The 20,775-nt window shown below is 40.4% G+C and overlaps 1 protein-coding gene and 1 long non-coding RNA gene across 2 annotated transcripts in view; one reads left to right on the forward strand and one right to left on the reverse strand.

Moving 5' to 3' along the window:
• Nucleotides 1-806: 806 nt before the first annotated feature.
• Nucleotides 807-8,899, reverse strand: LOC310825416. The gene is made up of 3 exons (XR_014555296.1): nt 8,734-8,899; nt 3,878-4,252; nt 807-1,981 (listed from the first exon to the last, which is right to left on the reverse strand). It is a non-coding gene; the product is annotated as an uncharacterized lncRNA (long non-coding RNA).
• The window catches only part of GUCY2C (guanylate cyclase 2C), a 53,555-nt gene continuing 37,500 nt past the window's right edge, over nt 4,721-20,775 (forward strand). Inside the window, exons 1-10 of the mRNA XM_083698599.1 lie at nt 4,721-5,995; nt 6,960-7,078; nt 8,908-8,975; nt 10,572-10,787; nt 12,322-12,443; nt 14,167-14,263; nt 16,359-16,482; nt 17,923-18,058; nt 18,637-18,719; nt 19,782-19,893. Of these exons, the coding sequence (XP_083554725.1) occupies nt 5,788-5,995; nt 6,960-7,078; nt 8,908-8,975; nt 10,572-10,787; nt 12,322-12,443; nt 14,167-14,263; nt 16,359-16,482; nt 17,923-18,058; nt 18,637-18,719; nt 19,782-19,893 (1,285 nt within the window). The 5' untranslated portion in view covers nt 4,721-5,787. The remainder of the gene's footprint in view (nt 5,996-6,959; nt 7,079-8,907; nt 8,976-10,571; nt 10,788-12,321; nt 12,444-14,166; nt 14,264-16,358; nt 16,483-17,922; nt 18,059-18,636; nt 18,720-19,781; nt 19,894-20,775) is intronic.

Below are 20,775 nucleotides of genomic sequence, written 5' to 3' on the forward strand. Positions count from 1 at the left end.
GTCAGCCTGCCAAGTATTTGTTGCAGACTCCAGCTCTACAGATGAATAGCTCATTCATCATAGTAATTCAAACACACCAATATTCTAATGTCAAATCCTAGGCTCTTGACTAGACATTACTTTAAACCTTAAAGTTTAAGGCAAAGTAATAGCAATAGACACATTCACAGTGATCATACAGCAAACCCACAATAATATTTTTTATTTGCAACCAGATCAATGTATTTCCTGCCACTAGGGAAAACATAATGGATAGTGGTCTGCTTAGTGGGAGAGTAGCTTAGATGGGTTGGGGATCAGTGTTTTCATGCCCAAGTTAATCGCAGATAGAGGTTTCTTATTTCTGTTTTTGAAGATTAAATGTGGGGATTCTTTCACAAAATACCACAGCACTGAATGCTGATACACAGAACAAAGCATAAATATATTTAATACTGCAAGCTTCCACCTGTATCAAATCTACTTTTATGACATATAACCTGATAATATTTAGTATTTACATAGTATGGTATAGAGGTCAGAGTTTTGGCTGAGGAGTAAGGAAACATATTCAAATCCCCACTCAGCCATGAAGTTGATTGGGTGACAGTTGTCCAGCCACTGGACAAATTGGGTGACATTTGTCCAGCTTCTTCACACTTTCTCATGTCCTGCGGTGACCCTCCACCCCACCCCAAGGAAAACCGCTCTAGCACTCAATTGGAACAAATGGAAATTCGGGTTTTCTCTGAATTGATATTTGCTCTGATTTAGAGCTAAAAAGTGGGGTTTCCTTGGGAAACAAGCAGGGCAAGCGGAAAACTACTTGGACCCATGCTTTCTAGACATGAGACAAGCAGAGGTGTGGACAAGCCCTAATTCTCAGCCTAAACTCCCTCACATGACCAAAGTGGCTATTCATCCTTACAAGAACTGTGTACAGTAGTTGAGTGTTTTTATCCATATGGTGCAGATATGTGAATGCAGCTGAAAGTTTGATTTGACTAAGACCACCAAGTGAATTTATAGCAGAGGCAACATTTAAACCAGGAACTTCCTGGTTCCCATGCCATTTTCTTAGCTGCTGTAGTAGCTCTCAGATTAGATAAAATATTAGATAAAGAAGATGTAACAGGAATTTAGAACCCAAAGAAGTACCGTACATAAAGTAAAAATTATCACCAAACTGATAAACAAGGCAGTCCTATTAAAAATGCTTGCTTATAAAAAGGAAATAGTGATTTCAGAGGAGGGGGGTATTGAACTGTGGCATTATGCCACAATTCATACTATCAGCAGTATATTCGTTACCTGCATTATCTCAAAGATTGTGTACTTTGAGTGATTAATGAACTTGTTTATACCACATGCAATGTTTTTCAGTGACTTGTTTTATTACACGTTAAGAGCTACAAAAGGGTCTAGTGAATATTTATATTAAAAGATTTATATTAAAATATAAAGAAAGGCTCAAAAAGGCAGTGTTAGAGAAACCTACGGTAAATGCTTTTGGAAAAACAGTGTGCTTTTGGAAGATGGACACCCCTAGTGGCTGTTGCATGTACAGTAGTGTAAATGAACACAAATAAGAATTAAAAGTAGTGAGCAAATATTTCTTGCAGTAATAAAAGACATAACAAAAGACAAAACAGTAATTTCTCTCCCTTAGGATAATGCTCTTAAGTTGCTGCATGCCAAAGAGGAAGAGATTATTTATTTAGAGTATTTGTGCACTACTTTTCAGCCAAAAAGGCTCCCAGAATGGCATATGCGCAATAAATTGAAACTAAAGAATCCTTGTGCACAAACTTAGAACTTAAAAAACACAGCATACAAGTGAAAAGGGAGAGAGGGAGTGTGATCTTGTCTTTTGCCACTGGTGTTCTGGCTGGAGAGAGGCCCAAATGGGGCATGCTGGGGCAGCCTTGGAGCTGCCAGTTCCAAAGCTTCATTGTTTCCCAATATTGTGTTCTATTCTGATGCTGGATCCCACAGTACTTAACTGGAGGTTAGGCAAGGCTGGTCAGAAGTTGCAGAAGTTGCAGAAGTTTTGTAAATAAATAAAAAGTAGTCATGGCCATTAATTTCAATGGGTCTGCTCTGAGTAGGACTGGGATTGGATACAACCCTTAAACTGGGGGAGAGGCCACCCCCCCCCATTAAAGTGGCAAGAATAGAAGAGGCTGCTAACAGCATCTCCATGAAGAGGAGATACAGCAGCAGAGGGAGGTATAGTGAAGGCAGGGGACGTATAGTGTGGTTTACCCCAGGCCCTGAGCCTTCATAGTTCAGGAATCCATGAATACTTTTTATACTTAAAAAGTAAGGCTGTCATAATTCAGCCCCCATTGGAGGATTTGTAGTGCAGCATCAGAATCCTGAATTTGCATGAAGTTAGAGTGCAGCCCCATTGGAGAATTTGCCTTATCACAATCCTGGATTTGCAGGGTGCACAGCAAGGGAGCAAAAGAGAAGACAGAATTTAAACTGGTTTTGAACAATAGAGTACAGATTTGAATAAAGAAAACAGAGAGGGGGAAGTGGTGATTTGAAACAACAGCAGATATTTGAGTAGAGTAAGCCGGGGGTAACACTGAGGGAGGGAAAGTGGCAGTTTAAAACAAAGTTTGAGTACAGCCCCATGTGCAAAAATAAATTTATAAGTCTTTAAAGTGCCACAATATTCTCTAATTGTTTTGCTTGTAATATAAGTTAGGCCTTACATGTTAGGAAATCGTCATTTATCCCTCAATAGTATTGAATATTTTAAAATTTGTAATTTGGCCTTTGCATTTGTATAGGGTAGATCTAGACAGTACTTTAATAAATTCCCTTTATGAAATTTATGTCATGAACTACATCATGGGAAAACAGTTTGAATTGCTGCATGTTGAATACTCGGATTGTTTGCACAATAGGTGTTCAATTTCCTGTTTGTTCAAAAATAATCTCTGACAGTTATAAACGTTACAGTATGTTGTTTGCTCAAGGGAACTGTGGGTAATCTTAGAGTTCATGTTCCTATTTTCAAAGACAACTTAATGGTGCAATCATTCTAACAATCTATGAATGTTTGGAATATGAAATGTGAGTGTGTATACAACATATTAACAGGGTTTTTGTTTTAATGCACTTTTAATAAGTTTTTTTTTTCCTTTAAATTTGAGTAGATGACTGGTTGAGACATTCTGTTTTTGAACTTAATAGGTCTCAAGAGAAGGTGATGTTCAGTTTAGGAAAATGTAACATTATGTACAGTAAATGCTAATTTCAGATATACAGTGAAGATTTCTGAATTTGGCTGGCTATAACTAACCAGGAAATAAATATTTGAGTCACAGTGGATTGATCAATGAAAAGTAAAATTAGTGTAACATGCACAAGCAAGAACAAACCTCAGCAAGCCTCAGGGTCACAGTCCACCCCACACCCCCAAACACACACAGCCAGAAAGAGAAGTTAAAAAGCTTGCTTTTGCTTTCCCAAAGTTTGGCTCATTTCATTGTGTCTTCTGGTTCAACAAGTTGTGATTAAAGCTATCATCACTTTCAAACAAGTCCATTTCAAAATGGGGTCCTAGAAGCTGGCTAACTGACATTACCAGTGCTTTTTTTTCTAAAAAAATGTTATTTTGACTCAAGTAAACCACCATTTTATAGTTCAAATCGGGGAAAATAAATACAGTAAATGGACAAAAGTACAAAGATTTACAAAATGTTTAGGGGTATGCGTACCCCTACATACCCTCAGAAAAAAAACACTGGACATTACCCATAATTAGTGTTGACCAGTTTGCCAAACTAGATGACATGGCAAACTGTGGTTGACGGAGCTCCCAAACTATTCATCTTAGCTGTACAGGAGGGGGAAAGGGAAGAGGAGCACACAAACCTAATACTGTGGATCACATCTTGCTAAACCATTGTTTAATATGACATACAGACATGGTCTGTGTGGGGCAGCAGTGAAAATGCTGAACAGTTGTCCTACTATAGAGTATGTAATGTTTGCAGCTTCAGTTGGTGATGATAGTTTCTTATACAGACATTGCATTACATATTTTCTAGCCTTCCATCTTTCAGCCTGATTAGCTTTCTCAGTCATAGCTAAAGGTAAGAGTTCTAGGTAACACATTTATAACTTCATGCAATGATATAGGGGCTGTCATTATTTCTCTTTCTTTACTTTCTTCTCCTGCTTTAGAACTGCTAGTGTGGTGTTTCTTCTTTCATCCTCCCATTCCTCTGATCTGTGAACATTCTCATACAGGTTTCTAAAAAGGAAATAATCCATGTCCTGAAAGTGCATTTGAGTATAATCAGGATCATCTTAAAGGCACAAATAAGCCAAGCAAACACTTTTTTGTAGTAACAGGAGAAGAACAAGTATTTTCAAGGGTGACGATAAGACAGGATTTGAAAAGTGCTTCCCAACATATTTATTTATTTAAATTGGTCTCCCACCCTTTGTCAGCTTCTGATCCCAGGATAGGTCACAGAGTACAAACCAGAATATCAATTATGACACCATAAATTAATCTGCTACCTTTAAAACATAATGCAACTAACTGAAGCGACTATTTCATAATTGTCAAATCCGCTCAGCGCTCCCCCTCCTCACTCCCAAAGGACCTAGGTGAAGAGATCACACACCCCTTATACATTTCAAGGGATTGGGGCTGGCCCAAGTCATTTTGGTACCTAAGGTGAACCACAAAATTGTGCTCTCCTCATTGCCAGAGAAAAAAATTGGGAGTGAAGATTGGTATCAGGAATAAAGGGGGATTAAAGATCTATATTGGGATCTGCTGCCCCTGTGGATCCTGCCACCTGAGGCAGTCACTTCACCTTGCCTCGAGTGGACCAGGCCTGCAAGGAATCCTACTTAGATCATGTTGTACAGTTACTTAGGGTAGCACAATATATTGGAGTCGCTCTAGGAATGTTCTGTGCCATTTGGTGTTTGTTTTAACCATATCTAATTTGTGAGCAACTCCATCACTTCAAATATAAATATAGCCGTTGGTATTAATCATGACACTAATTCTTTCTCTAAAGGCAGTGGGGAGAGGTTGGGAACCTGCATTCATTTATAATCCATACATTTGAGTTAATTTATCTGAATTTTGACAAATGGATCAATAGTAGATTGTTCATGGGCCTTTTTAATTGATTGGTTCTTTGGAAATGCCATTCTATGAATATGTGTGTGTGTGCACATATGGAGAATGATACAGCCAGACATTTCTTGTTAGCAGCAGGACAAACACAAAAAATGAAAATAAAAACTCGAAGTAAAGCACAGTGTTTATTTAGTGCACACGGGAACTTCCTTTTTGCCTCCCATTTTACAGCTACCACGAGTTACTTGGAAAAGCAAAACAAACAAGAGGCAGCCATCTGATTTATCCTTCTGCATTAATGGTCTTTTAATTTTATTTCCATTTTAACTGGTTTTCTTCCATTATCTTCTTGGCCCCTCCTCTTCCCCCTACCCATCATGTTGTGTCTTTATCTCACGGTGACTAATGCCTTGGTTTTATAGCTCTAATGTTCTCAATGGCAAACATGAACAACCGACCTTTGGCCCCTTCGCAGTTCACAAGTTTTGCTGCTCTTATATGCTCGCAAGCAGAAGTACCAGCTGGGCAGGTGCGGGTGGAAAGGGAGCTAAGAAAGGGAACGGAAGGACGTATTTGAGAGAAGAAAAACTTGACCAAGTGGTGAGCACAGAGCAAATATCCTCGCTTTAAAATATCAAGCGTGCAGTACGTGCAAGAAGCAACGCTGGCATGGACTACGAGGCATCATGAGAGAACAAAAAGTGGATCAGATTTGGGGGGGCCTGCTCTTCTTGACCCAGCTTCTGTGGCATGCTGGTGGTGTGATCAGATGTGACGAAGGTGGCTACATGATCAATGTAATGCTCATGAATGACTCTATGCTTCCAGTGAGTGCGGGAGAAATAGAACCAGCTGTGGAATGGGGCATGGAACTGGTGAAAGATGACCTGAAAGGTAAGAGCATTTCAGTATCTTTTGAGGGTCAAATGTCAGGCGCTGAGTCTATACAAAAGAATGCTTCCACAGGCTGTCTTCCTTTCTGCCTAGCACTGCTGCTCACATATTATCCGTCTTTTCATCTCTTTATTATTTATCTATTTATTTACACTCTGCTCCTTACAACTTGGTTTACAAGATTCACAAGTTCATCATCTGTAAATCAATAAAATCAAAACAGCTAAAAGGTATCAAATAAAATTATGAATTGGAATCATACTTTATTTTTAAAAGTATGTTTTAAATCAATAAAGGTAAAGGTAAAGGTACCCCTGCCCGTACGGGCCAGTCGTGTCCGACTCTAGGGTTGTGCGCCCATCTCACTTAAGAGGCCGGGGGCCAGCCCTTCCGGGTCACGTGGCCAGCGTGATGAAGCTGCTCTGGCGAGCCAGCACCAGCGCAGCACACGGAAACGCCGTTTACCTTCCTGCTATAAAGTGGTACCTATTTATCTACTTGCACTTAAGGGTGCTTTCAAACTGCTAGGTGGGCAGGAGCTGGGACCGAAAGACGGGAGCTCACCCCACCGCAGGGATTCGAACCGCCGACTATACGATCGGCAAGTCCTAGGCACTGAGGTTTTACCCACAGCGCCATCCGCACTGTGGGTAAAACCTGTGGGTATACGCTGTGGGTATAATATTTTTATATTATTAAACTTGGGGGTGCCTCCTGCTTGCATTGCTCACCTGCCACCCACTTACTACCTAGCTACCACCCATGTCTTGACAAACTGTCCTAACTGCAGCACGTCTGGGCTGCCCGCCACCCACACCCCTCAATAACTTGCTTACTCGCCTGCCTGCCTGTGCCACTGACTGTTTTGTACTCATGTTGCAGCAGGCTGCAGCATCATGACATTTGTTCTCACAAAAACATCATATAGTTTCAATACCTAACACTCCTGCGTTTCGTGTTACAGCAAACAACCTGAATGTGAATGTCAGTGCCGCATTTGATGGCATTGACACGTCGCTGTACGTCTCCAATGGCTGCCGCACCAGCACATGTGAAGGTGTGGAATTCATCAAGCAGATCTATGTGAGTATTAAGGTGCATATGTAGGAATCATCCTTTTAGGTCAGGAGTGGTGAACTGGATGCAGCCGGTGGGCCAAATTCTTAGCTCCCCTTCCACTTGCATGTCAACTTTAGCAGTGGGCAGAACCACCCACCTGTCTGTCACATAACATAACACTGATATCAGGGGAACCATTGCGTGTCAAGGTCCCCAAGCCACCCCCCTAAATAAATCACAATTCACACAGAATTTTTGTTTAAGGTTTTTGGCCACAACTTTATTAAAATACATAATGTGAGTGGTTGCTTAGGCATTCTGCTCTGGGACAGAACTGACTTCCAGATTCCAGCAAAAGCCAGTAAGGGAAAACATTATTGGGGAGAGAATGGGGCTGGGCATCATACCGTCACCCCTCCCCACATGCTCCCAGGGGCTTGCATGGCCCTAGCCCCTTGCCAGGGATACGGACAAAAGCATGGCAAACCCCTGGATTCCTTTAACGGAATTCCCTTGCAGCAGCAGCATTGGAGCGGCAGGCACAGCCAACCCTTACCCCTCCATCAACCAAATTTCAACCAATGACTAACCGCAACCTTACAAGTTGTGATGATTTCCTACGCAGTAGGCAAAAACCAAATGGCACCAGCCAATCTGCCAAATAGACAAAATTCCTACCAGGCCCCTGCCCCAAAAGCAGACAACCCCATGACAATGTCAAACGCAACAGCCCTAAATTAGGGAGGGTGGGCAGGCGATCCAATGCACACAGCAGAAGAGACTGAAAAAAGCTGCATGGCAAGTATTTATAACTTTCAGGCCAACCCTCTAAATGGTAACATCAAAATCTCCCCAACAACTCAAATTAGCCCAATCACAGTCATGGCCATCCAAACGGTCCCACCCAGTAACCAAGAGGGGGGGTCCTGTTAGACCCCACCGCAACACGTGCTCTCCATGAAGAAGTACACGCTTTCTCCTCTGCCCATGCAATTCGCAAACCTCACTTTTGCCACAGACCTGTGTCTTTACCTGCCAAACCCCTGACATCAGGTATTATGTCAGGTGTGGGGCATCTGGGTGTAGCTTAGCCACAATGGCCTAGTGGGGTCTAATGGGGCAAATGAGGAGTCCTGGTGGACCTAGTTGCTCCCATAAACCAGGAGTTCCTCACCAAATAAAGAGCAAATGATCTGGCTAGAAACCAAATACCGTACATCAAGCACTGGCTTGACGTACATGTTTTAAAAATCTCATCATAATCCATGATTTAAAAACTGTTACATTCCCTTCCAGTTATGTATCAGTGTGCTTCACTGTAAATCTGCTTGTGCTACCATTTTAATACAGTGGTACCTCAGGTTAAGTACTTAATTCGTTCCGGGGGTCTGTACTTAACCTGAAACTGTTCTTAACCTGAAGCACCACTTTAGCTAATGGGGCCTCCTGCTGCCGCCGTGCCGCCGGAGCACGATTTCTGTTCTCATCCTGAAGCAAAGTTCTTAACCTGAAGCACTATTTCTGGGTTAGCGGAGTGTGTAACCTGAAGCGTATGTAACCTGAAGCGTATGTAACCTGAGGTACCACTATACTTAAAGGGCACAGTTATTCCTTAGACAGGCACCTACTGTACATAGTTTTAATTCATGCCCCTGTAGAGGCCATAACGTCTCTCTTACTTTTTAATCTCCATTTGCAGCATCTGTTATCCAACACTCATCTTGTTTTTATTACTGCAGTGTCTTAGTATCTTCCAGCCATTTGCTCCATTACCACAGTATTACTTTGCATCTGCATGATTGTCCATTAAACTTTATCCACCCCTCGCCTCATGTTGGTATTTTCTATTTCAGGCTGATAAAAAACTTGGGTGTACTATTCTAGGCCCAACGTGCACCTTTGCCACATTCCAGATGGTCTCGTAAGTATCAGCTGAAGTGTTCTATTCAAATAAGGCTAAATACTGAATAAATGTGATGTCTGTTTAAGAGCCTAGCAAACACTTGTGAAAAAAGGGGTGCCCTGACCATTTTTGGCTCTTGCCCTACCTACTGCCAACATGTGACTCCCAGCAGATTCCCCTAGAAGGAATGCGGTGAGAAAAAAACGGTTCCCTGCCCATTTTAAAGAGGAAATGAAATGCAAGTCTTGCATCAATCCTCTTTATCAGCACCATTTAGAAAGAAGAACTGAGCACTCTTAATGGTTTAATTAGTGCATATTCTTCATAGGATGACATCTGGGTTCAAAGCGATGGCACTGACGCTGGGGAGCATGTTTCCTTTATGTTTGTTCTCACACACAGAGGTATCAACTATTCAGAGCCATCTGCCCAGTTTTTTTGTGAGAGAATTTGTAGTATAGTACTCATAACTTTTTGGTTTCATATTTATTTTGAAATCAAGGCAAACAAAAGAAGAAACCAAATTATGTGAATACTTAGAATTAGCAAAGATGACAGAGGTAATCAGAAACCAAACAAATCAAAAGTTTAACAGTGAGTGGGAGTGCTATAGAGTATATTTAGAAAAACATTGTTCCCAAACAAAATCCTTAATATCCTTTGATTAATTTTCGCAAATTAAAGAACAGATAGATAAAGTATGTTATGTAAGAGCAATGCGAAAAAGGACACAGTTTAAAAGAAAAAGAAAATGTAAGGACCTGTAGTGAGGTGGAGGGGAAGTCATCTTTAAAGACATATGGTTGTAATACTATTTAAAGTGGAGGTATTCTGATTTTTCTTTATGTACCTTATTATGTTTTGAATAATAAGTGGAATATATGTTTTATTAAACAAATTTAATAAAAATTATTGCAGAAAAACAAAAGAAGAAAGGATTGGAAATATGGCCCATATTGATAAAGCATCTATCAATGTAGCAGCCATACTGGAATTATTTTCTTTTCTTCATGTGTGGTGGTCTTGTAGTAAGGCTTACTGGGAAATGATATGTAATGAATTGAAAAGGATGTTTAAAATAACATTTGTAAAAAAACCCCCCAAAACCAGAAGCTTTCCTTTTGGGAATTATAGAGGTAGAACTACCTAAACTGTATATAAATACATTCATGTATGCAATCACAGCGGCAAGAATGTTATTTGCCCAAAAATGGAAAGAAGAAAAAGTCCTGATGAAAGAAGACTGGATATAAAAACTTTTGGAACGTGCGGAAATGGCAAAAATTACTGGAAAAATAAGAAATCAAAATAACAAACTTTTTACAAAAGAATGGAAATGGTTTATTGAATATTTACAAACTGTAAAAAGATAAGGACATTGGCAGGATTATTGTAATAACCTGCAGTTTCATAAGAGCATATATTTAAAGTAGATGAATAAAAGAATAAGTTAAGTTAATTTAGAATATGCAGGAAATACAAAAAATAAATTTAAGGAACTGCATAAAGAAGAGGAAGTCCAGTTTTGAAATGTTAGAATGATTGTAAAACTACTGAAATGTATATAATTTAAAATCATAAATAAAAATGAAAAACTTTTCTTTTCTTTTGTAGATTAGAGACGGAGTTGGTCCCACCTCTGATCTCTGCAGGGAGTTTCGGGTTGACTTGTGATTACCAAGAAAAGTTAACAAGGCTGTTGACTCCAGCCAGGAAGGTGAACTACTTCTTGGTTGATTTCTGGAAGAATTCCACGTTGCCATTCAAAAGTGTCACATGGGAAACTACTTACATCTATAAGGAAGACAATGACACTGAAGATTGCTTCTGGTAGGGAACTTTCCCAGTATAACCAATGTTTCAATTCTTTTTCAAGCTCTTTCTGTTTTTACATAAAAGACTTAAATCATATATTGATAGTATTGTTGACTACTTGCAATGGGAATTGGCTATGCCATTTCCTGCTTGGCAGAGTCTTCTACACTGTTTGAACCAAAATTCAGTGTTCCAGAATTATTATCACACACACCCCACCCCTTGAAAGTAAGTGTTGTTTGGGGGAGGAATTAGGGTATAGTATTAAAAAGAGAATTCCCTGGATGCCTGAGAACCCCAGCAGAGATTTAAAATCACAAAATATACAGCAAAGTAAAGTGTGGAAATGTAAGAACTTTAAAATATTCACTTTTAAGCTGCTTCCAAAGTTCCCCCTTTCCTTAGCATAGAAAGAGACCACACATTTGGTAAGTTAAAAATGATTTAAAGTGGTACCTCGGGTTAAGTACTTAATTCGTTCCGGAGGTCCATTCTTAACCTGAAACCATTCTTAACCTGAGGTACCACTTTAGCTAATGGGCCTCCTGCTGCTGCTGCTGCTGCGCCACTGCTGCACAATTTCTGTTCTCATCCTGAAGCAAAGTTCTTAACCCGAGGTACTACTTCCGGGTCAGCAGAGTCTGTAACCTGAAGCGTCTGTAACCCGAGGTACCACTGTACTTACAAACTCTTCAAGAGTCGGATTCATGTGCTTTTTATATAGCAGTAAGAAAATACAGGCAGTAAAACTTAGGTTGTAAAGTGGTTAATGTTTCTAAATTATTTGTATAGAAACATAAAGATGGAGTGAGCTTGTTTACTCTTGCTTGGGGATGGGGTAAGGACCCAAACCAATGGATTCACGTTACAAGATTATGACTAAACATCAGGAGAAACTTACTGAAAGTAAGAGTGTTACACAGTTAGATTTCCTTGGAGGGTAGTGGACTGTCCTTCCTTGGAGGTTTCTAACCAGAGGTTAATGCTTTAGTTGACATTCCTGCATTGCAGGGGGTTGGACTAAATGATCCCTAGGGTCCCTTCCAGCTCTACAATTCTATGATACTATGTTCAACAATTTGGTTTCTGAATTCTGCACCGACAGCAGTTTCCGAATTTTCTTCAAAGACAGCCCAACATATATTGCAATAGTCCAACCTAAAGGTTACCAGAGCTTAGACAACAGAAATTATGCTATCCCTGTCAAGATAAAGGCACAGCTGGGCCACCAAAGGAAACTGATGGAAAGCACTTGGCACTTTCAAGGCTAATTGATCCATAAGTACCCACAAGCTATGAACCTGTTCCTGCTATATTAACTGTTATGTAAATGACTGCTAGGCGAGTGGGGATGGCAGATTTTAAAAAAATGAACCCATGCTTACAGAATAAATATATATTGGTTTGTTCATGATATTAATTGTTCTAATAGTACTGATATGTGTGAGATACCTTACTTCTTAGAGGCCCTCACACCAAACCTTTAGCCCAAATCTATGCCATTGCCACAAGCTGATTTGCAACATTCATTTCCTATTCCAATTTCAAGGTATATGAATGCTATGGAAGCTTCAGTGACCTACTTCTCTGTAAACATGAAATTCCGGGAGATCCTCAGGAGCTCAATAGAACTACAAAGGATTGTGAATAATCCAAAAAGAAAAAGTAATGGTAAGGAGAAAATAAGAGTTTTAATTGTTTCTTTTTTCTTTTTTCCCTTTTTTGTGGTTCTTATTTTTATCTATATGCAGCCTTGAGTCCCGTCAGGGAAAAAGGGAGAAAAGTGAATTAATGAAAAAATAAATAAATAAGAGTACTTTGTCTCTGAAGTCCATTAGGTTATACTTTCTGGGTATTTATAATCTGAATATCAAATGACGAATTCTATTAATGGAAGAGGAAAGAAGGAGAGAGAGAGAGAGAGAGAATTTCTATGCTGTACAGATTTTCCCCGCTGATGTTTCCTGAACACTTGCTGCTGATACTGGGCTCAGACAGGGTCTGCTTTCCAGAAGAAGTCTTAAGACTCTTTTTCTAAAGACCTTCTTGCATAGATTGTTTCTGAAGATGTAGCATCATTATTAATATTATTTAGCTGTGCATTGTGTAAACTGTGCAATTGGTTTCCAGAAGACATGCGGACTGTGATCAACTTAGCTTTAAAGGAGATTAGGCAGTCGTGGAAGATAAGGCTTTGATAGCTACAAGCCATGTTTTGGCTTATATTATTGCCTCCAGGATCAGAGGTAGTACTACACCTCTGAATACTGGCAGTCATTGGATGGGTTTAAACAGTGGGGGAAAGATTGTTATCGGTGTCCCGCTTGGGGGCTTCCTGAAACCATCTGATCTTCTACTGTTGGAGTAAGTATGCCCAGTGCTTTTCTCCTAGAAAAATGGGTCCCATTACTCACATGAAGTTGCTACAATAAGTACCACATTTTAAACCAGTGCTTTTCTCCCAGAAAAACGGTGCTGGTACTATGTACCCTTGAGTACCCCCAGAAAAAAACACTGAGTATGCTAGACTAGATGGTAGGACTTATCCATACTTACCTTTCCTCTGTTCTTTACAGACATGGTCCACCCTTTAAAGTTCTGTGTCTAAGTGCTGCCACCCCCTTTTTTTTGCTTCGGGGCTTTCCCTGCAAAAACCTGCTCTTTAACGCTCAATCAGAGCAAGCAACAATCCCAGGGCTAGGTTGAGGGGGGGGGACACACGCTCAGACATGGAGCTTTTAAGCGAAGACCTGTGTCTGGAAAGAGCCGAGCAAAAGGTGTGGATGGGCCATTAGTTTGATCCAGCAATGTTCTTTTTATATTTTTATGCAACTACGTATTTTTTTGCTCTATAAGACACACCAGACCATAAGACGCACCTGGTTTTTGGAGGAGGAAAGCAAGAAAAAAAATATTCCAAATCCCAGAAGCCAGAACAGCAAGAGGGATCGCTGCGCAGTGAAAGCATTCACTCCATAAGACGCACACATATTTCCCCTTACTTTTTAGGAGGGAAAAAGTGAGTCTGATAGAGCAAAAAATACGGTATGTCCTTCCTCCTTCTCATTGTCTCCTAGAACACTCAACTCCCACTCCAGCACAGGAAATGAGCCTATTGCCTCTCTCCTTTGCTCTCGGGAATAATTTTTAAATGCCAAAATGGTAAACTACTGGAAGGCTACTTCCTCTCCTGATAATCATCACATTGCTGCGTTATCCAATTTACATTATTGATCTCTAGATCCTGCAGAAGTTTTCTGGGACCCACATGCCTGCAGTGAGGATCTGCTCTGATGGCTTTACCTCTTCTTCTGTTCTAAATCCTGTATTTTCAAAGTAGGAATAAAAATGCCTTATCCGCTGACTTTCTTGTCTATCATGCTCTTGTTTGCAGTGATCATCACATGTAGGTCTCCAGGTGACCTTAAAAGACTCCTAGGAAAAGCAGAGGTGGATGAGGACATAGTTATCATCCTGATAGATCTTCACAGGTAAAAATGTTACAATATTGGGGGTGGGGTAGGAATCTAATGAGTAAAAAGGCCGTTTTATATGTGTAATAGTTTTCCCCTCAAGAGTCACATTGAGTGCTGAGTATATATTTTCATTTAAAATTAAGAATGGGGGTTACTCTGAGACCTATATAAATCTTGTAAACAATATTATTTTATAAATATGATTTTCTATCACTGGTTCCAATTCTGCTAGAAATGTAGTGTGACAAAGCACAGAGAATCCCTTCATTGACTTCTAAATTTGCCACATAAGGTCTAGCAGAGAAGCATGTATGTGAGCGTTTAAACTGCTGCTGCTTGTTAAGTTTTGTTTTAATTTATTTCCATAATTTGTTATAATTGAAATGCACGTCTTCAATAATGAATAGGTGTATATCAGCAGGAAATTATGAAAGTTTTGCTTAGTAAATCTGTTTTCCATTTCCTCCAAATTGAAGCCCATTCATTCAGATGTGTTTAGGTTGTTCTAAGATCCTAACAAGTATAAATCATGAAGGGATTTGATTATAATATCAAAGCTTTCTGCTGGATTACGTTTCCGAGAAGCTAAGCACTATTTACTACCAAAGGGGTTCTAAGAAGAGAAGAACTTGTAAAATGCTGGATGAGATCATAAGAGTTCAATTTTTATTATTATTCTGGATCTGGAACTGCAAACTGAAGGAGAGAAAAATGTTTATTCATTACCATGTTGAGATTTCCACCAGTAGGCATGCTACTGGTGGTGATAACATAGGCTTGGTATATAGTGTTGGAGGTAAAATATAGTGATAGGTGGAAAAGTTAGGCCTCTCTTCTAGCACACCACTGCTTTGCTTCAAATTGCACAAAAGCAATGTGTAGGCTCGGTTGTCTAACTTTATATTCTAGGCAAGTTCCTTTGAGAGTCCTTTTTAAAAGGTAACAATCATACAAATGCACTGAAATATAAATAAGCAACCCATTCCTTCGCAGAATCAATACATTCACCACCTGTATGCTGCCAACATGCACTTTTTCTTGTTGACTTTTAAAAATCTGCAAAATGGGTGAGCGATATTCAAAACTTGCTTTCACATTTTTCATTAATGCACTCAGCAATTGCAACAGTGCTAGGAAACAGGGCTACACACCTCACACCCCAAGTCATTGGCAGCAGTGTCAGTCTCAGTCCTACTGCATCAGAGGGGTCTTCTGATCTTCTCCCTCTTTAACACATCTTGCCAGCTAGATGTGCTAGACCTTGTCCCACAGGTCCAAATACAGACCAGGCAAAGGATAGACAGATGCCCCAAAGGCCCCAGTTGCAGGGATTCCAAAGAAAGATGCACAAAATGCCCCCAGTGATCAGTTCTAATGCTTTATTGTGGATCTATAGCAAGAGACTTACACACAGCAACACAATGCAGGATTCCTTGCTACCACACTTTAAGATGGCTTTGTCTGTTGGGAGCTAATACGTTAAGCGTTACTTATACAAAAAGCAAGTTACAAAAGCTGGCAACAATAGCCCAATTAACTCACCCCTGGCTTAGAGGTCCCTTCCCACCTTTCATCCCTCTCTCGGATCAGGGAGTAGCTGACTGAACCAAAACTACAGCTTCAAAGCAAACAGATAAGCATATATGATACCATTTTACAGCTTGCACCAATTAGTCCCAGGGTTATCTTGACTACCAAGTTGGCGTTTACAGGTCTTTCAGTACATTTTCACTGTTTGGTTCTACACACCTATGTACACAGGCATTCTTCCAGCAATACAGACTCATCTGGATTTGGGTCTGAAAGACCAAGGTATGGGTGCAATAAGAGTATAAGTTGTAAGCAAGTACAATCTGTGGCATCGCACAACATCCTTGCTGATCATGGGGCACATCTGTCAAGGCATCTATCTTGGCTTCTACTTTCCTGGTTTAGTGTAGCTTGAATAAACATGGGATAGCCTTGTCTCTATATTAAACCATCAGGGTTGTTGTTGTTTTTTAAAAAAGAAAAATAGTTATTTAATCAACATTTGCTTCATTTGTCATTTGGTTGACTAAATGCTCTTGCTTCTCACTACATTTGGGACTCTTGTGCTTTCTGTTTTCAGCAATGTGTACTATGAAGATGCTCCCTCATACAGTTACATGAAGAATGTCCTTGTCCTGACTCTGGAACCATCAAACTTCACTGCAGTTTCAAACAGTAGTGGGATTCCTTGGACAACGCCTTGGGTGATTTTATTTTATAATAATTTATTTGCTCACTGCTGTTGTGCTCCTACAACACAGCCCTGGAAAAAGAGCCCTTTCTGATCATAATTGTTCCACGGGTCTGAAGGCAAAGTTAAACAGAGCAGCAGCAGACCAGTATCGTTGAATGCCGATTTTCACTATGTAAACTAAGCAACAGTGAAGCAATGGGTTGCCAGTGATATTCAGGAAATATGCCAACCTGCCAGTTTTCCTTTCAGTTCCAGACATCCTGAATCTGTGCAAGCCCCCACTCCTACAGTCACCCAGCCTGCCCAATACTTAGGCATTTTGAATGTACAAAACTGTGTCTGAGCAGCCTTTCAATAAATAAGCACGTTCCAGTTGGCATCCCTCTGTAGGAGTAGAAGTAGCATTGGTTGCAACATCAAATTACACTATAAAAATATAAATACAGTCGTACCTTGGATCTCAAATGCCTTGGCTCCCAAACAAATTGGCTCCTGAATGATCAAAACCTGGAAGTGAGTGTTCCAGTTTTTGAATGATTTTTGGAAGCCAAACATCCAGTGCGGCTTCCAATTGGCTGCAGGATACTCCTGCAGTCAATTGAAAGCTGCGCCTTGGTTTTCAAATGGTTCCCGGAGTCAAACAGACACCTAGAATGCATTCTGTTGGAGAACCAAGGTACGACTGTGTAACAAATATTTTAAAACACAAAATACATAGTAAAGTATAAAAAAACAAACAAACCAATTATCACTGCTCCCACAGCACATTTAAAAGGGCATTGGATGTCAGTGAGCCAAAGGTTTGGTTGAAGAGGACCATTTTCGCTTGGCGCCTAAAGGTGTATAATGAAGTCACCAATTGAACCTCCCTGGGGAGAACATTCCACAAATGGAGCAACTGCAGAAAAGGCGTGTTCTCGTGTTGCCACCCTCCGGACCTCTTGTGGAGGAGGCACGTGAAGAAGGGCCCCAGATAATGAACACAGAGTCTGGGTTAGTTTATATGGACAGAGGCAGTCCTTGAGGTATAGTGATCCTGAGCCATTTTAAGACTTTATAGATCAAAACCCGCACTTTGAATTGGGCCCAGAAACTAATTGGTAGCCAGTGCAGTCAGGCCAGGAGCAGTTGAAGAATATGCTCATCTACATTCATGTGGGAACATGCAGGTTCCCAGAGAGGAGCTTGCAGCCACCTTGTTCTTCCCCTGCCCTTTTTACTACTGTGCTGAGCTAAGCCAAGGTTTGGTTTGCTTTAGCGCATCATCCAAACTGGGACTTGTGATTCACTTCTCTCCTAACCACAAGCTGTAGCCAAGGAACTGGCAAAGCCTCTGGAAACCAGAATGGGAAGAAGGAGGCCATCTTTGAGCAACTCACTCAGGAACACATTGGGCCCAACAATATGAGAGGCAGTGGCTTAATCCCTCTCCTTTTACTATCTCTTATAGATGAAAAATGACTTTGCTGTTGCCTACTTGGATGCTGTCTTGCTCTTCGGACATGCCTTGAAAAAACTTTCTCCTGCAAGCCATTTAATTACTCCCACTAGCTTCAACAGCCAGTTTCGGAATGTTACTTTTAAAGGTAATCACATATGTCTTTCTCTTAATTCTCATTAATGGGCAAGGCAATACAGTAGATTACTGGAAGCAAAAACAAAATGAATTCAGTAAAAAGACCCAAAAGGGGTTAAAAATATTGATAAATGTCAGCAATAGTTTTTCTCTAATTAAATGTATCAGCTTTACCTCCAACAACCCTGCCTCCATATTGAATGATGGTAAATCTTTCCCTCTTTACGCATATAAGAGTCCCTCTGTTCTGATCATATATTGAGATAATATATGTATCTATTTGTCTGCACCAAGTTCTGTATCTTCAATTCCCACTTCCTGTTGCATTTGCCATGTTTTTCCAGCCTTATTTAATATCTCTTCCAGGCTGTGGCTTCTGATGCTCTGCTCCGCCTGCAGAAATTGAGATCGAAATTTGTCCTTAACAAAGTGTGTCAAAAGTGTGTCCTCACTAGTCTCATTCTTCTTATTGAATATTATCAGTACAACAGAGGTGCTGTGACATGAATGGTGAATATTGGGCTGCTGGCTTGCCTGTCATGTTCAGGGAAAATTATCAGGCTTTGATTATTATTTTTCTCTTTACAGGTATTCTTGGTCCTGTAGTCCTGGATAAATTTGGGGATGTTGATGTCAATCTCACCCTTATGTACACGACAAATAATTTAGAAGTAAGTATAGGGCCAAACCATGCCTCTAGCTGGAGTTGCAAGTAACCCAAGGAACTGTTGAAGGTTTTTGGTGCAGGGAAGTGGTTGGTTAGCGTCAAAGGCAGCTATTAGATGGCGCACCGGAAAACACTTCAGTAGCTTTCCCCTTGCCTAACTGTGCCAGTTTGTATTTCTCCTTGCCCTCTGTTATTCCAAAAAGGGTTTCTCCTATATTTACCTTTCAAAAAATGAATTTGGAGGCTTTATGTACCTCCTACCCAGAGCTAATGGGCACACTTATTGAATTATATTTATATATCTCTATCTATCTAGCTCCATCCCATTCAGTCTTGTAGGCACAGCACCAAAATAGACATGTTGTTAATGCATGCAATTAGTAATCATGCAAATAATCTTTTAAAAGTAAATAGCAGTCAAGTTTGACAACAGTGGGGGAGCATTTAACCAGATGCAAAATTAGCTGGAGAGGGAGAGTTTAAGGGCCACAGCAATGTAAATGGGATAAAGCTCATGCGGTGGTCCTGATGGAATTCCCCATTCCGCCATGGATGCTGTTTGCTGCTGGGAAATAATTTTTGCAATTACTAAATTGTGTGAATGCTTTCATTTCTAGTTTGGCCCACAGAGTTGAAAAGTGCTGTTATTACCTAGCATGAGCAGAGTGATAGTCGATGAAAGCAATCTATTTTGAGTGAAGGAAAATAATGTGAGGGATAGATGCATACAGGAAAAAGGAGGGAAATCTCCCCTGGTGACTCTATGGTTACCGGCTATGGGACAACCCAGGATATTAAACCAGGGTTCAGGTATAATGGGATGCCATGGTTAATTAGAAGCTTCCTGATTCAATCTCAGCTTGTGTGAAAAAAGGAGCAAAGAGACTCTGTTAATAAGCCAACCAAAACCAGCTCAATATGGTGGAGATGCAGGGGATCCAGGATGGAGGGATGAAAAGTGTGGGGAGAGTGACTGAGGTCCTTGGCTGACATTATATTCACATCCATCAGTTTTCTTGGGAAAAGGAGTTTCAGACTAAAATCTTCCTCTATTTTCTCATTCTAGTACAAGGCCCTCCTACGGTTTGACACTCATCTGAATGAGACAGTACCAAAGACGGACAAACCATCATTCATCTGGAAAAAAAACACCCTGCCTAGTGATATTCCTGGCACTGGTGAGACAATCTATTTCTTGCGAAGGGGACTTGCACAGAATCAATGAGACTTGTACATCCAGTTTGAACACAGGAACCATTAGGCTGGTAGTAAAACCAATAATTTACCTTAAAAAAAAATATCCAAACCCGTCTTTTTTTGTTCTTTGAATGCCGAGTTCTGAATCAACTTGTCAACTTAAACAATCTTCAATGTATGCAGCAGTACCCGACATGGGAGTATTTTCTGAGAGCGTACAGTTCAAAAAGACTGAATATGTCAGTGCTGATGCCCATTCTGAGTTTACTTGATTTGCAGGATTCCCAGTGTCCCCATCCACCTTACTTATCATTCTTGCATGGTAAATAATTCACCCACTTACACTAATCCCTTCTTTATCATTTGACCCAGATCATTTGGCCCAAATCTTGCTCCCCAACTCTCCCATACACCACAGGGAAGCAGTTAAATATACCCCCTGTCCTGTATTGTACCGCTCAAGTTTGGAGCTAAATGAGCAGTTTCCTATTCACCTGGCCCCAGATGTTAGGAATTTGTAAACTAGGGCAAATGTACTAAAGCACTTAAGCAGAGATTTACACATCTAGCCTCAGAGCTCAGCAGCTTCCCATTGTAGCACTGTGTGGTGTGAATTCTCCAATTGTTTGTCTCCCCCACAATTGCTTGTGAGCTCACAGATTGTATGATGCAATTCCCATTAATGCCAGAAATGTTCTCCCATTTCCAATAGCAGTTTTTGCTACTGTTGAGATAAAAGACATAGATATTGAATGTTTAACACACCCTTGGCAAGAATAAATTACCCTAATGGTATATCAATATACTGTGACTGTTAAAAGTATATGACGCCTCAGGTGTAGAAGTTGACCAGAGAGTAAATA

This window comes from Podarcis gaigeae (assembly GCF_964106915.1).
Source record: "Podarcis gaigeae genome assembly, chromosome: 10".
In the NCBI taxonomy this organism is placed as follows: domain Eukaryota; kingdom Metazoa; phylum Chordata; class Lepidosauria; order Squamata; family Lacertidae; genus Podarcis; species Podarcis gaigeae.